Raw genomic sequence first — 14,860 nt, 5'->3', positions numbered from 1 at the left:
AATTTAAATTTTACAATTTTATTTGAAAATATGTAATATTGTCTCCGTCCGATTATAGGAGTCTTATTTATTTTTTATTTGTGTCTAAACTTTTAAATATTAATTATTATACAAATTAAGAAAAAATTACAAAACATACTTTCATTAATGCCTTATAATACCGATAGAATGACATTTGTAAAAAAAAAATTATACAAATATAAAAATATTTTTAATGTTTATATAAAAGTTAAATGTGAGCGGACGGAAGAAGTATTATTTTAACTTTACAAAATTTTACATTCAAATAAATTATTACAAATTGTAACTTCACTTATTAATTAATTTTCTTTTATAATTTCAAAATCTGTAGCCGCTGTCGAAAATACGCACAGGATAAACCACTGGCCGAATTTAATACCCTGCAAACTAGATAAAAAAGACAAATCATACTAGACCAACATGTGTGGCGGGTAGACATTGCTTCATCTGAATTATAGTATTTTTTAAAACTAAATTATTTGTTATATAAACAAAAAATATAAGTCTTATTCCCAACTAATTTTACTTTATTTGTAATTTTATTATCTTGTACTATCATTTTTCTATAATTTTAAGTAGATAATATTCTTTCCGTCCCATAAGTAAGTATGTGTTTGCTTCTTGCACATAGTTTTAAGATATATTAATATTATATTGATATATATAGTAAAAATAAAATAAAAATAACTAAAATAATTTTATTAGTATTATGTGATATAAAAGTAACGATATTTGTGTAATATATTGTAAATTGTAAGGGCATTTGTAGTGTTAGGTTATGAGACGGATCAAAATAAAAAAATAAATAATTTGTACTGGGACGGAGATAATATATATATATATACTCAACAACAATTTTAAGAAATCATGACTATTTTTAAATATATTTATTACTAATATTTTATCTACATATAATTTTATAAATAATTTACTATTAATTTTTATATTTTTTTTTATAGCACGCATTAAATTACTATTTAAATAAAAAAATCACTAATTAAATATATATTCTTATTTATTGTAACATCTTTTATTTATAGAATAACTTAATTTAATTTATTTTTACATGAATTCTATGTTTTACAAAGGTAACAATAAATTTTCTTGCTCTATTGCATTTTAATTGAATTCCTATGGTCATTGCTTTCTAATTCTATTAAAAATTTAATTCACTAATTATTTTTAAGTTTGAAAACATCAGAAATCAAATACTCCACTATTAAAACCGAAATATAAATTTAATATATTGTAATAAATATTAATTAAAAACCATACTTCAGCACAATTTATTCACAGGTATTTTATTGGAGTATTATTGTTAAATCACGAGCACTCGTCCGTACGTACCCGTGGCCAGTGATTCATCTTCGATGGCCGATTAATCCTCCGGCGGTCGATTCCCCGCCACAAATCTGCTCACTGCCCCCACCCAGCCGGAGAATCATCTGTCCGCCGGCCATCATCATATGGCGGAGGACGACGATGATGAGACGTTCGGAGATTTCGCCTTCGCTCCTTTCCAATCCACTTCCAAATCCACCGCTCCCATTTCTTCCGCCGCCGACGATTGGGGTGATTTCTTGACTTCCCCGCAGCAATCGCAGCACTCCGATCCACCGGCGCCGGATAAGTCTGCGACATGGACGAAGCCGCGCGGCGCTTTGCCGCTTTCGATATTTGGGGGTGTTGAGGAGGAGGAGGAAGAGAAGGGGGTTTCAGGAGTTGCTTGGGGTTTGGATCAACGGGAGAGCGGCGTGAATGGAGGTGGGGACTTCAATTCGAATTTGGGAGGTAAGGATGTGCCTAATTCTCGGAATATCGACATTGCCGATCTGTACAATCGGTATCCACAGACGGATTCCGCCGGCGCGGCTGCTTCGGTTGGTGCAGAAGTTTCTTTCCGATCGAATCAGAACGCGTCTGGTTCGGCAGTTACTGAGCTGAATGATAAGGGAAGGCAAGAAGGTCAGACAAACAATGGAAACAGGGATGAAGACCTCTTTGGCAGTTGGAGTCAGGGATTTTATGGAGCTAAATCGAATTTGAACGCGAGATCTCCAAATATGGAGATGTCTAATGCAGATTCAGGAATTCGGGAGAAGAATCAACAACAGGATGGTTTCAACGACGGTGGTGATGATGAATGGGAATTCATGGATGCAGATAGTGAAAAAGTCAATAAGAATGTAAGGAAAGCTACTCATCTGATTTATTAAATAGCTAAGTTGAAGCTGCTGTTAGTTGTTTACTTGTCCTATTCATTCTCACCTAATAAAACCACTTAATCTTGAATGATGAATAGAGCTTTGAATTCGTAGAACTCCTGATTTGAAATATTGGCAGCCATTAGAGATGAATTTGTATTGTTCTTATGCTGATTGTCTCTGAAGATGACTTTATGGTGCAGGAAATGTCAAATGGAAGTGTTCCTTTTTCTGCGAATGTAACTGATTCGAGCAAATCACATGATCTGTTTGGGGCTTCGAATGGATCATCGAATTTCTTTTCACAACCCACTGAATCGGTTGATTATTTTGCTAGCTCAAGTGGTATTTCAGCCTTACCAATAGAAATGAATTTCTTTGGTGATCAGAAGGGGGCAGTCGCTTCTCCCAACGGCTGGACTTCTGATGCAAAATCAATTATTGAACCAACGGCGATTGGCAGTGAGATAAACCAAAGTCCTGGTGTTGTAATCGAAGACTTTGATGAAGATTTTGGGGAGTTTACGGGGGCCTCTGCAGATATTGACTTAAAGTCAGAGGTAGGTTGCTTTTCTATGCCTTTATTCATTGTTTATCTCATGTATCATATGGCTGTGTATGTTAAAGATTTGTCAGTTACTTCAGGAAGTATCTACAAATGATGTTTTTTCCCCATCTAAAGGTGCGGAAGCATTAATACCTGATGGGAAAATGCAGGTGAATTTAAGTATTTCCCTTGGTAAAGTTTCCTAAATGAATGCTTCTTTCTTTAGAGTCGCAAGTCATGACACATTGTGCTTCTTCATAGTAGAATTGAACAGATTCTAAACTGATAAGTCGTTAGGCAGGGGCTTCTTGATTAATATTTCATGTTTATCGAAAACATTGATGTCTGAGAGATTGAGTGAGTGTTTCATACTGGCACGCACGCACATTTATTTTGCTCTTCTGAAGAAGTGGTTTCTTCGATTTTACGCCACTGCTTACATGAAATTTGAATCTATGCGCCTTTGAGGTATTATCTGTTTATATATGTATGTGCTAACTACTTTCTAAATTGTGAGCTGTTGATGGTTGAGATGTATAGAATCAAAGAATATATTTTGAAAAGAGGATAAAGGTCATTTGTGGTGGTTTATAAGATAGAGGATGTGTTTGAAAGTGATCTAATGATGTTCCTGACGTTTAATATTGAATTTCTGGCGTCTTGTTCTCCTAGCGAGTTCTTTAGATTTCAATAATTGAGATGTTAACTAGATGGATGGAACCATAGTATGTATGATACCTGCCAAACTACAAATTTGAATGCAATACATGTAACATTTGGATTGGATTATATGGTTATTATTTAAATGTACTTTCCTTGTGGTCTTTACATTTGTTTTCTGAATGTGATAATTTTATCTCAAGGTTGACTTCATGGTGCCTGAAGTTTCTAAAAGAAATGTGAATTCGTCAGGAAGTGTTGTATTTGGGGATTCAAATGGATCAATTGATTTATTTGCGACTTCAGCTAAACCAGTTGATTTTTTTGCAACCTCAAGTAGTGTTTCTAGCACTTCCAAAGAAGTGGATTTGTTTGGCCTTGAGTCAACAGCCCCAACTGGTTATAATTCTTACACAAATTCGAACATTGAACAAATAAAAGTGAATGATACACCCAACCATGCTGTGGACTTCGACGCTGCAGACACAGATGAAGATTTTGGAGACTTCACTGCTGCAGCCGCAGAAACTGGACTGAAACTGGGGGTAAGTTGCTCCTTTATCATCTTAACTGTTTGACCCTTGTTTGATTGTCTATTACTCATTGTTTGTCGAATGTGATGAACTTTCCATCTGTAGGTTTATGAAGCTGCTGAAAGCTCAAACTCATTTATGAGTCCTAGCAACTCAAAGGAATCGGTTGATGTATTTAAGATGTCAAATGAAAAAGCAGATTTTTTTGGAATGCCATCAAAATCTGATGATTGTTTTGCTCCCTCAAACGGTATTTATAGGACTTCCCAAGAAGTAGATTTGAGTGGTGTCCATAAAAACTCAGAAATTGCTAATGGTTTTACTCCCGGAAAAAATACAACTGTTGAGCATATTGACAGTACATTAAACCATAGCCCAGATGTTAAAGATTTAGAATTTGACGATGATTTTGGAGATTTTACTGCTGCTGACACTGGATCAGTGACAATGGTATGTTTCTCTCTTTACGGACATCTTTTTGGCCTATTTTTTTCATGGAAACTTGTTCCATGCTAATTTTTTAGTTTTAATTACTCTTTGCACAAGCTGATATGATTTCAGTTGCACCATTTCCTTGGTCGCTGAATTGAACATTCAAATTTAGAACACCTGGGTATACATTAGGTACAGCTCATTATCTTCATTGAGCTGCCTGCTTGGAACTTAGTTACTTACCAAATGTTATTCATTATAGTTAGTTCCCCTAAATTGATAGTGGAGTCTTTTTCTTAAACTTGTCTTTCCTCTTATGGTGTATTCATTTTATAGGAGAACAATACGAAGTTAAAGAGTCAAAAGGGTGCAATTCCACTGTCCATTTTTGGTGGTGATGAGTACGAAGATGAAGAATCACAAAGGGAGGGGTCTTTGGATGTTCAAGATGTATTCAAAAATCAATCTAGTTCTGATCAAAGAAATAGTCATACATCGTCACCAGTATTTTCTATTAATGATCTGATATCAAGTTTGTACAGTCAAGCAGAGGAGGCATCTTCTATGAATGCTCTCGAAAAACCCACAGACACTGAGGAAAGCCTCTCAAATTCAGTTTCCAGTTCCAATGTTAACCATATTGAGGGTGGTGTGTGGGATTTCAACGATGCCCCTCAAACAAGAGGTGACAGTGAGGCATTTCTTAATGTCGTAGAAGGTGCACACCTGGACGACTCATCACAGATGAAATTTAAGAACTATTTGGATTTCTACCATAAGTTAGCGGAAGAATTGTGCTTCGTCATTAACCGGCACATTGAAAACCTATGGGTATGTACAGCATCATGGCAATCTTGCATTTTGTACTTGACTGGTTTTCCATATTAACTGCTAATTTACTAGCGTTAACCGTTTTCTTTCTTTTTGAATCATGATTATTAGGATGCTGGAGACAGTGCTTCTATTTCCGGTGGAGATACAAGAGCTGCATCTCTCGAGATTGAATTTCAGGTATTTGCTCGTTTCCATGTCTGCTACTGTTTAAGTTCTAGGATTGTGTATTGGAACTATAGTTTAAAGACTGATAAACTGCTTGTGCTGCTATGATTGGACCATCATATCTCTATCCACGTTCTTGCTTATACAAATTTTATTTTTGACAATATGAAAAAATGGTAATAGTACTTAGGAGGTATTCTGTCAGGCTGCTGAAATTTTCAAGTTTGTTTGACTCTGTTTTGGGAATAGTAAAATATTGAATTAAAATGATTGATTGATGTGATAAATATATATGTATTTGATGTAATGTTATGATTACAAATAAAATTTTAATATAATATATTAAATAAAAAATATCTGTACAAATGTCAGATTTTTTGGAGAGCCAAAAAAAAAAAAAGATATTGTAGATGAATAGTTAAGACATGGATTTTACCCAAAATCCACTATTCATCCAATTTTTTTTCTCCAAAAAACATCAAATCAAACACCTATTTTTTATTTTTTATATTATACTAAAAATCAATTTTACATTCAAAACATCATATCAACACCTATTTATATCACATCATACAACTATTCCAATTCAAAATTTTTACTATTCAAATCTAAACTCAAAATCCAAACCCCCAAACAAACATATAGTATTTGAAACACAACCATGCAAACCCGAACATTTTTCCTTTTCAAAGTATTCTTTGCTTGAATATTTTTTGAATGCTTGTTGCATTTAGTTTGAATAATGGTTATATTTTCCAGTATGTATTGGACAGTATATTGAATACAAAGTCGTTTGCATCTTAATACAGTCTTCTAACTGCATGAAGTGTTTCATAGTTTCTATGTTTTGCCAAATCTTTTTTCCAAAATGACAGAAGGTCAGCATGTTATACATTAGAATAGCTATTGAATTATTCAGTATGCAAGATGTACCAAAAATATCTGCATAGTCGAAAGCATTGCAGCATTCTAGAATTTGCATACCTATGATTTTACTTAGTGTTGATCATTGGTAAATATGTTGTCCATTTCTTGATATTGAACAAAATTGGAATTTGTTTTCTCAATGCTTTTAGTTAGCCGGCCAGTGGTAAATTTGCTGCCGTCACTAGATATTAATTTAAATCAATCTTTTTCTCTCTTTTAGAGGTTCCCGTCTGACCTTTATTCTGTTTCATTCCCTACATCATTTTCTCGGTGACAATCTTGCATGTTCAAATCTATCCATTGATTACTTCATGTCCTCCAATCATTTGTAGATGGTCTCCAAGGAGCTTGAACAACTGAACCTTCCGGTTGAAGAAAGCACACCACCCGATTATCCATCAGACGAAAGGCTGAGGAAGTTTGTAGAAGTTTTGCTGAAGCCACAGTTTCAAATATTGGAATCGGAATATAACTTATCAAGCAAACTGTTGCTAGTACGCTTTTTCATTTCTTGATCTCTCGCCTGATTCTATAGATTGCTTAGTCTCATATTATTCGACTCATTATCATGTGAATGAATTTATCCAAAATGACTCTAATCTTCTCTTTCCACTAATGCATCCCTGAAAACTTTCCCGCAGATTCCCATTATCATTTCGTAACTTATTCGTATCTGTTACAGGCGGAGAAGGACACGGCATCAGCCATGGAACTTATTAAACACGCAACAACAATGCTTAAGATTTTGTCAATGGGAACAGTGGAGGACCGGAAGGTATATTTCTCGGTATGGAACCAAATGATTCATGCTTGCGCTCAAGAATTAAAACATGGAGCCTTGATCTGGAACCAAGCAGCAGCGAAACAAGTTCAGAGTCAATTACTGTCCGAATCTAAAGGTATACAATGCATATAGATGCATTCTAAATTTCAATATTCGCTAACATCCCGACAAAAACTAAAAATGTTGACACACAGGAAGCGAGTACATTTTAGGCCTGGGCGAAATCTACAAAGCGGTTGCAGTTCTCGGTGCTTCATCCCGACTTTACAAGCCGTGGACATTCTCTCATGCAGCGGATTTTCCCGACGTCTACACTCTTGTAGACGAATGTCTTGCTATGTGGTTGTCCTCTGGCCTCGAAGAAGCTCTTTCAAGTGTTTCTCCATCCTCGTCGTCCTCCGCCAAACTCATCGTCAGTCTCGACAACCTCGCGCTTCAAAAGTATGTTTACTCAAAAACGGAACCCTCTTGCCAGATATCGCTCCTGTCTGCAGATGCAGTGCCAGGTCGAATCCTTATCTTCTCCTCGCTATTTTATAAATTGCTCGAAAAAATAATCGACCTAAAAATCTTTCCGATTTCAAACCAGGTGCGACGATCGTTGTGTGGGATGACCAACGCTGCATGGTAAAGCTCGTGAATCTCTGGGCGAACCTGGTAAGCAGAAATCCTCCCGATTTGCCGCAGCAGCTAATACACAGTTCCTGATGGCTCGGCGAAAAGAAAAATCAGTGGTGCCGGCGCTGTGACGACATCCAGACATAGGTACGCATCCTGTACAGCTTATTATTGCAGTTGGGGCAATCGCACCACCCTCGACGATTATATCGCCTCCACGCCGGTCGGCCGGAGGGCTGGAGGCATTCATCCATGGGGAGGAAATTGAGGTTTGCTGCCTGAGCTTGATTATTCATTCTGTCCTTTTGTCTTAATTCTTCCAAAATTTAGTCTCTTTTATCTTTTCTTGTTAGGTTATATATATGTATGTATGCATAGATCCATATGTGTTTGTGTTATGTTTTTATCTATTACACACATATATATATATATATATATAGAGAGAGAGAGAGAGAGAGAGAGAGAGAGAGAGAGAGAGAGAGAGAGAGGAGAGGAGTGAGAGAGATGGGGTTGTTTGTTGTGTGTATTTTTCAAGTTTTGGGTAAATTGTATATTCTTTGTATGTTCATTTGGTTAAATTTATTTTGCGTTTGTTTACGTTGGTGTCTTCTTCTTCCTTTTCTTCTTTCTTTAATCATGGTTTGAAAGCTGGACAACGTATATAACAAAGTTAGCTGGACAACATATATAACGAAGTTAGATAGTATTTACTTATACCTAGAGCATTGTATTGAATGTATTTGTTATATTAGATATTATAATTTTTTTTTATATTATTATTATTACTATTTTTTACCAAGTAAATATAATATTTATATATTATTTAAAAATATGTATATATTGTTTTTTTATAATATTTTTTGATAGTCGCGTGAACAGAAAAATATTGGACTAACACTATCTAGCAACAAATTTTTTGAAGAAATTTGGTAATATTGAAAAATTTAAAAAATACATATTAAATTTAAATATATAAATATTGCTATAACTTTTCTTTAAAAAATATTATTGTAAATATATATTTTTAAAATTTAAATTTATGAAAACGAAAATGAAAGAATGAAATGAAGGGCAATATATTCAAGGTTGATTCAAAACAAGAGTCGCAGCGGTCCAAAGAAGTTGCTGTTTTTCTTGCCCCAACTCAATCAAACCAAACCCTACCCTACCCTATCTCTCTCCTCACCTCTCCTCTCCTTTGGAATTTGGAATTTGGAACCTGGAATCCTTCCCTTCCCTTCCCTTCCTTCGCGATTCATTATTGTATTCCTCAATTTCCCAATCCATCAACCCTCCTGAATCGCGCACTGCATCCATTGCATTTTCATTTTCCTCGGGCTACCAAGGTTTGTACGCGCCTTCTCTTTCCTTCCCAATTTCCATTTTTCGCTCTAATTTATTAATTTCTTCTTCTTGCATCCTTTCTCAACCTCCTCCGCATCCCTTTAAACCCTCCGGTTCCGTTGTTCGATGTCTGCTATTTCTGTTTTCCCTTGATAATTTCAGTGATTTAGCTAACCTAATTCGTTTCAGGGTTTTTCGGGTTGGTTGATGTGATGCTGGGTTCTGGTTCCGGAGACGGCCGCAGATAATTGTTTGTACATATATATCTCCATTGAGATTGATTGACATACGAGTTGTTTGGAGGTGAGATTGGGGCGGGCGCGGGATAATTACGATGAAATTGTTTCCAATTTCATCCAGCTCCGATAGCTCACCCACGGGGACGGGGAGGAGCGGCTCCGAGAAAAGCCGGGCGCTGTTGTACCTCAATATCTATGATCTAACTCCCGTAAACAATTATCTTTATTGGTTTGGCTGCGGAATCTTTCATTCTGGTGTTGAAGGTATGAATATATAAATCGATTATGCTTTTCTGATTAAATGTATCTTTTGCTTGCTGCTGACATAGTGCTGCAAATCTTGAACCTCGTTTTATGCCTATTGGTATCTGAAGAATGTTCGGTGTCGGAATTCTGTTCTTTGTGCTTGTTGAGTGGTGGCTTGTGGTGTAGTTGTCAGTGCTGTAATTTTGTTCGAACGAATTTTGGAATGTACATTTTGGCTGAAGGTTTGTGATTTATGCTGTAAATGTTGAAAGAATAGTTCTGGATGCTTTTGGAATGGTTAGAGATTGAAATGCACCTAAATTGACTGATATTTTTGAATGTTTTCTGAAAGTTAGATTGGAAAGAGGAAAATTAGAATCGAGCAGTGTGTTCTCGTGGATATTTGTGCATTTGTAAATTCTTGGTATTTTGTAAGTGGACATGGTGATTGTTAAAGCAGAATTGTTTACCATCTTCTGTCATCTTTGTTTATGCAACTGGATGGATCGGGATAGTTATTTATGCTTTTTTTTAGTTTGAACAAAGATATATAATCCTTTTCATTTATGTCTCGAAGCAATTGACTTGCTTATTGGCTATGATTGTCAAATTGTGCGGGTATTTTAGTTCCTTTTTCTCTGGAAGAGTCGTGTATTTTTGCATTGGAAAAGTGAATTCTTGAAATTTCCTTTCTTGTTACTTTAATCATCCTACGGCATATCATCTATGTGAAGGGTTTCATTTCTACTTTGCACTATCCGAACTGTTTGTTGAAGGTTGTTTGGCAGCGGCGATTTTCAATCTTATGTTAAAAATGTTTGAATGTTCTATTTTAAGATATAGTGGCTTGTTGCTTTGTTCTGTTTTGTTTTTTCCTTTAAATAATTTTTTTGGTATCTAAATTCTATGAAATAGCACACGGGCTGGAGTATGGGTTTGGAGCCCATGAATACCCAACCAGTGGAGTGTTTGAGGTTGAGCCGAGAAGTTGCCCTGGCTTTATCTTTAGGCGCTCAATCGTTTTGGGAAGCATCGATCTATCTCATTCCGAATTTAAGTCATTCATGGAGCATCTTTCCAACAAATACCATGGTGACACATACAATTTGATTTCCAAGAATTGCAACCATTTCACCGAAGATGTTTGCCTGCAGCTTACCGGAAAACCTATACCTGGATGGGTAAATCGGTTGGCTCGTCTAGGTGAGGAGCTTAACCCCTTTTCCTGCATTTCTTAACACCAGCATTTATCTTTGTTTTATGTGTTTAGTCATCTAATATTTGTTGGTGTTATCTCTAAGAGATCGTATCCTCATATCTTTTGTATCATCCCATTTTTCAAGTGATTCTCTACATTCCAATATATATATATATACATATGTTTGCAACTTCCCAGGTTCTTTATGTAATTGTTTGCTGCCCGAGAGTCTCCAAGCTACATCAGTCTCAAATCTTCCCGATATTGAAATGTATTCAGGCAAGTTGTTAACAATGTTGGAAAATATTTTATTCTCCCTCTCTCTCTTTTTAATCCAACAAACACTCACTAACTTTGGTTATTAAAAACCTGAAGATGGGAGTGGATCGGGGGGTGCGTCTTCGTGCTCGGAATCAGGAGATGAGAGGGAAGAAGTAGAAGAAGAGGAGATGGGAGAGGATGTAAATCATCATCTACTGATTGCGCCAAACAGTAACGTGGCATTTTTGAAAGACAAACCAGTAAGACTAGCCAAGGATGTTCTCTAACTTCCTTGCCATTTCTCTCTCATTACCTTGGGTTTGTTTGTTGTCTCTGCGGGCACGTATGTGTGTGTATCTATGAGTGTCTATATCTATAGCTATATATATATATATATATATCTACCTAGAAATGCTTCTAAATGTATGTATGTATGTGTGGTTTGGTTTGTCCCAATTCCCAAATAGTTTTTTCTTTGTGTGTGGAAATTGCAAGTGTTCATGTTGCTTTTTCCTTTAGCCTTAGGCTTTGGTGTCTATTGTTGTTTTTATGATTCATGCTGTGTTTGTGTGTGTGTGTGTGTGTGTATGTACCTACCAAATTATATATAAATTTAGAGTTTAGGGTTTGTTAAGTTAAACTTACATTTGATTTGGGTATTTTTCAGTATAATAATATTATGCTACTTTGGTTTTTAGTTAGTTTGTGGTGTATTATTGCACTCTCTTCTTCTACTCAAATGTATATGTATATATTTTATTGTACTATTAGTTTAATTAATAGTATTTGAGTTAGTTTGTGGTGTATTAGGTATGCAGGATAATTAACAAAATAAAAATAAAAATAGAAAATAAAAACTTGTTCATGGAACAAACAAACTATACCCTAGTCGAGAGATGGGATTGTTGTCTAGCTATTAATGAGTTGAATCCAGCGTGACTTGCTAGCTATTCAGTTTGTTTAATAGGTCCGTTGAAATTACTTGTACATCTATGAAATCAGTTATATACATGTCATTATTATTATGAAGATTTGTTAGTAAACTTTGGTCAAAATTGGCTATGCCCTGAGTTATGTATTACGGTATATATTATTATTATTATTTATTTATTATTGTTATTAATCAATTCCCGATTTAAAGAATGCTTTTGTGTATCCCGAAAATGAATCGTATGTATTTATGCATCCACTTCAAAATAATACTCTCCAAAAAAGTTTTTAAGTGTATATTAAAGCAGACCTGAATCTTAATTCAAGTCTCCGTTGGACGTCTATGCCAATTTCCGCCGCACCAATGGCCATCATCACTGAAGAAGATCCTGATTCCCCAGTCCCCCCGCCCCAACTCCGCCACCGCAAGCCCACCGCCGACCCCCAACCTCCGCCACCAACTTCGAATTCCAATTCCAATTCCGATTCGAATCCGAATTCCCCCAATTCCACGAATCCATTCCACTTCTGGCTCTACTTCATCCTCGCCGTCTCCGCCGTCGTCCTATTTTCCGTCCTCCTCTCCTCCCTATCCTCGCCGGACCCCCGCACCTGGTTCCTCAACCTCCCGCCCAATCTCCGCCACCATTACTCCACCGGCCGCACCATCAAGGTCCAGACCGCTCCCAATCGCCCCCAAATCGAGCTCTTCTCCATCCAGAACGGCAACGCCGATTCCGACAGCCGCGTCCTCATTATTCACGGCCTAGGCTGCAGCTCCTTCGCGTTCCGGCACTTAATCCAATTTCTAGGGCACAGAAATGCGTTCGCGGTCGCGATCGATCTCCCAGGCTCCGGATTCTCCGACGCCGCCGTAGCGGCGGCCGAAGACGCTGCCGAGGGCGGCGTAGGGCCGCTGGAGACTCTCCGGCAGGTGTATGAAGACATTAAGGAGAAAGGATTGTTTTGGGGATTCGATCAGCTCGTCGAGCAAGGCTACATCGATTTAGAGGCTGCGGCGGCGCCGAAGAGAGCCGCCGTGAGGCCGATCGAATTCGGCGCCGAGGAGATGGGGAGGCTGCTAGGGCAGGTCGTGGAGACATTCCGGCTATCGCCGGTGGATTTGGTGGTGCACGATTCTGCTCTAGGGCTGAGCTCCGGCTGGATTTCTGACAATCCTGGATTGATTAGAAGTCTCGTGGTGCTCGACGCCGCCGCTGGCCGGCCGGCATTTCCGGCTTGGGTGGTGGCAGCACCGATAGTGAGGGAGGCCATGTTGGGGATCGAATTCATGTTCGAGAGGGTACTTGCATTGTGTTGTGTGAGGGAGGTCGGGAGGGAGGAGGCGGAGGCTCACCGGATTTTGTTGAAGGGGAGGGACGGCGGGTGGGCGGTTGCCGGAATGGGGAAGAAATTGAACGGTAGTTTCGATTTGTCGGAATGGGGGAGTTCGGAGAGCGTCAAGGGGTTGCCGGTACGAGTGATTTGGTCAGGTGGATGGTCGGATGAATGGATTGAGGAAGGTCGGAAAGTCGCCGGAATCCTTTCAAAAGGTAGTTTTGTGACACATTCCGGCGGGCGATGGATGGAGGTGAGAGCTTATTCATATGTCTTGTTCTTTATGCATTTTTACTTGTTTGTTTGTTTGTTTTTGTAGATTGAAATTTTTAGTGTCTCGAAAGGTTAATTAGAGATCGGAAATAGATCGTTTGCTAAGGTTATGGTATTTAGGTCGTGTTTGGATATGTTTTGAAAAGAGTCGGGGAAATAGTAAAAAATTGAATGAAAAAATATTTATGGGATATTTCTACCTCCGGTTGTCCCACATCTATGATTTTCTTTTTACAAAATATAATTATAGATTTTAATTACATTTTAATTTTTAAATTTTATAATTTTAGTTATATTATTTAAATATCTTAGTTTTAATTTATAATTAGTTTTATAATACATTATTTTATTTTACTAATACACTTTTTAATTATCTACTAATTATATTTATCTAAACTCTCTCGTATCTATAGTGGATTATGTCATGTCCTATATTTATAATATGTTAGCATAAATCTTTACAATGCTTGTGGTTATATCATGCGTTTGTTAGTTTCTTGTCATGTAATGAATTATAAAATTCAGAGGCTATTTGAAAATATATGCAAACAGAACTAGTTATTGGTAGCATTTGCTAGAGATGGTAATTAGTTATCGGGTGGCTGCGAACTTTGCGGGTTAGGTTATCTCCACGTCGAAATGCTTTCTCTTTTCTTTTATAATGTGTCGAAGAAGACGAGGAAGCACGAGGACTCGAAGGAAAACATTCTAGTGTCTAATCCTCTTAAATTTTGTGGTAGAAAGCATCGTTATTTTTTCGACAGACATGACGTATGTATATACACTATTGGGGATTCGACTTCCCGATTCTACGAACACACAGCTAAGTTTGGTCTGTTTTGTTGTTGTAGGAGCGAAACTCCGAGGAGGTAGCGGAGAGTATTCACGAGTTTGTATCTTCTTTACCGAAGCCTACGAGGCAAGTTCTAGAAGAACCTCAGCCCGAAAACAACCACCGGGAGATGTTTAGTGAAGATCGTGGCACCGGCCACCACCACCACCACCACGGCGGCGGCGGAGGATACATGGATGATGCGTATGGGAGTATGGATCATGGATGGGGCATGTGATTTTTCCTTAAAATTATTGATTGAGAGTTGCTGAGTTGAGCGGATATTTATTACTGCTTTCTTGATGGTTGTTACTGTAGAGTAGAGAACTATTGTAGCTAAACGTTGTGTTGTTTTCGTGCAACCTCTTTTTTATTTATAATACATATATTTAGTTTGAGCTGGAACTGATAACCGGTTGAATCTAAAAATTGACTCGAATTTATAAATTTAGGTTTCTGGATACTTTTAAAAAT

At 37.2% G+C, this 14,860-nt stretch overlaps 3 protein-coding genes across 5 annotated transcripts; all 3 read left to right on the top strand.

The window, feature by feature from the left end:
- Positions 1 to 1,312: 1,312 nt before the first annotated feature.
- LOC127241574 (uncharacterized) lies at positions 1,313 to 8,291 on the top strand. 3 transcript variants are annotated; one of them, XM_051260785.1, is made up of 11 exons: positions 1,313 to 2,207; positions 2,429 to 2,785; positions 2,871 to 2,942; positions 3,636 to 3,977; positions 4,071 to 4,415; positions 4,734 to 5,228; positions 5,340 to 5,408; positions 6,656 to 6,817; positions 7,006 to 7,222; positions 7,302 to 7,613; positions 7,697 to 8,291. In XM_051260785.1, the coding sequence occupies exons 1-11, from the start codon at positions 1,488 to 1,490 to the stop codon at positions 7,813 to 7,815; spliced, it is 3,210 nt and encodes a 1,069-aa protein (XP_051116742.1). In that variant the 5' UTR covers positions 1,313 to 1,487; the 3' UTR covers positions 7,816 to 8,291. The 3 variants fall into 3 exon arrangements, with proteins under 3 accessions (XP_051116742.1, XP_051116683.1, XP_051116804.1); XM_051260726.1 differs by having other exon boundaries at positions 2,862 to 2,942; XM_051260847.1 differs by lacking the exon at positions 2,871 to 2,942.
- Positions 8,292 to 8,820: 529 nt separating this feature from the next.
- LOC127240142 (deSI-like protein At4g17486) lies at positions 8,821 to 11,647 on the top strand. Its single transcript, XM_051258675.1, has 5 exons — positions 8,821 to 9,071; positions 9,259 to 9,572; positions 10,470 to 10,757; positions 10,951 to 11,031; positions 11,128 to 11,647. Exons 2-5 carry the CDS (start codon positions 9,404 to 9,406, stop codon positions 11,298 to 11,300), a joined length of 711 nt encoding a protein of 236 aa, XP_051114632.1. The 5' UTR covers positions 8,821 to 9,071; positions 9,259 to 9,403; the 3' UTR covers positions 11,301 to 11,647.
- A 181-nt stretch (positions 11,648 to 11,828) lies between these two features.
- LOC127240071 (protein AUXIN RESPONSE 4) lies at positions 11,829 to 14,791 on the top strand. The gene is made up of 2 exons (XM_051258553.1): positions 11,829 to 13,534; positions 14,406 to 14,791. Exons 1-2 carry the CDS (start codon positions 12,287 to 12,289, stop codon positions 14,622 to 14,624), a joined length of 1,467 nt encoding a protein of 488 aa, XP_051114510.1. The 5' UTR covers positions 11,829 to 12,286; the 3' UTR covers positions 14,625 to 14,791.
- Positions 14,792 to 14,860: the final 69 nt, after the last annotated feature.

The sequence above is a fragment of the Andrographis paniculata genome, unplaced genomic scaffold (assembly GCF_009805555.1).
Source record: "Andrographis paniculata isolate CXL003 unplaced genomic scaffold, ASM980555v1 Contig10END, whole genome shotgun sequence".
NCBI classification, from domain to species: Eukaryota; Viridiplantae; Streptophyta; class Magnoliopsida; order Lamiales; family Acanthaceae; genus Andrographis; species Andrographis paniculata.
The sequence above is the reverse complement of the archived record's forward strand: the minus strand, read 5'-3'. Positions and strand labels throughout refer to the sequence as shown.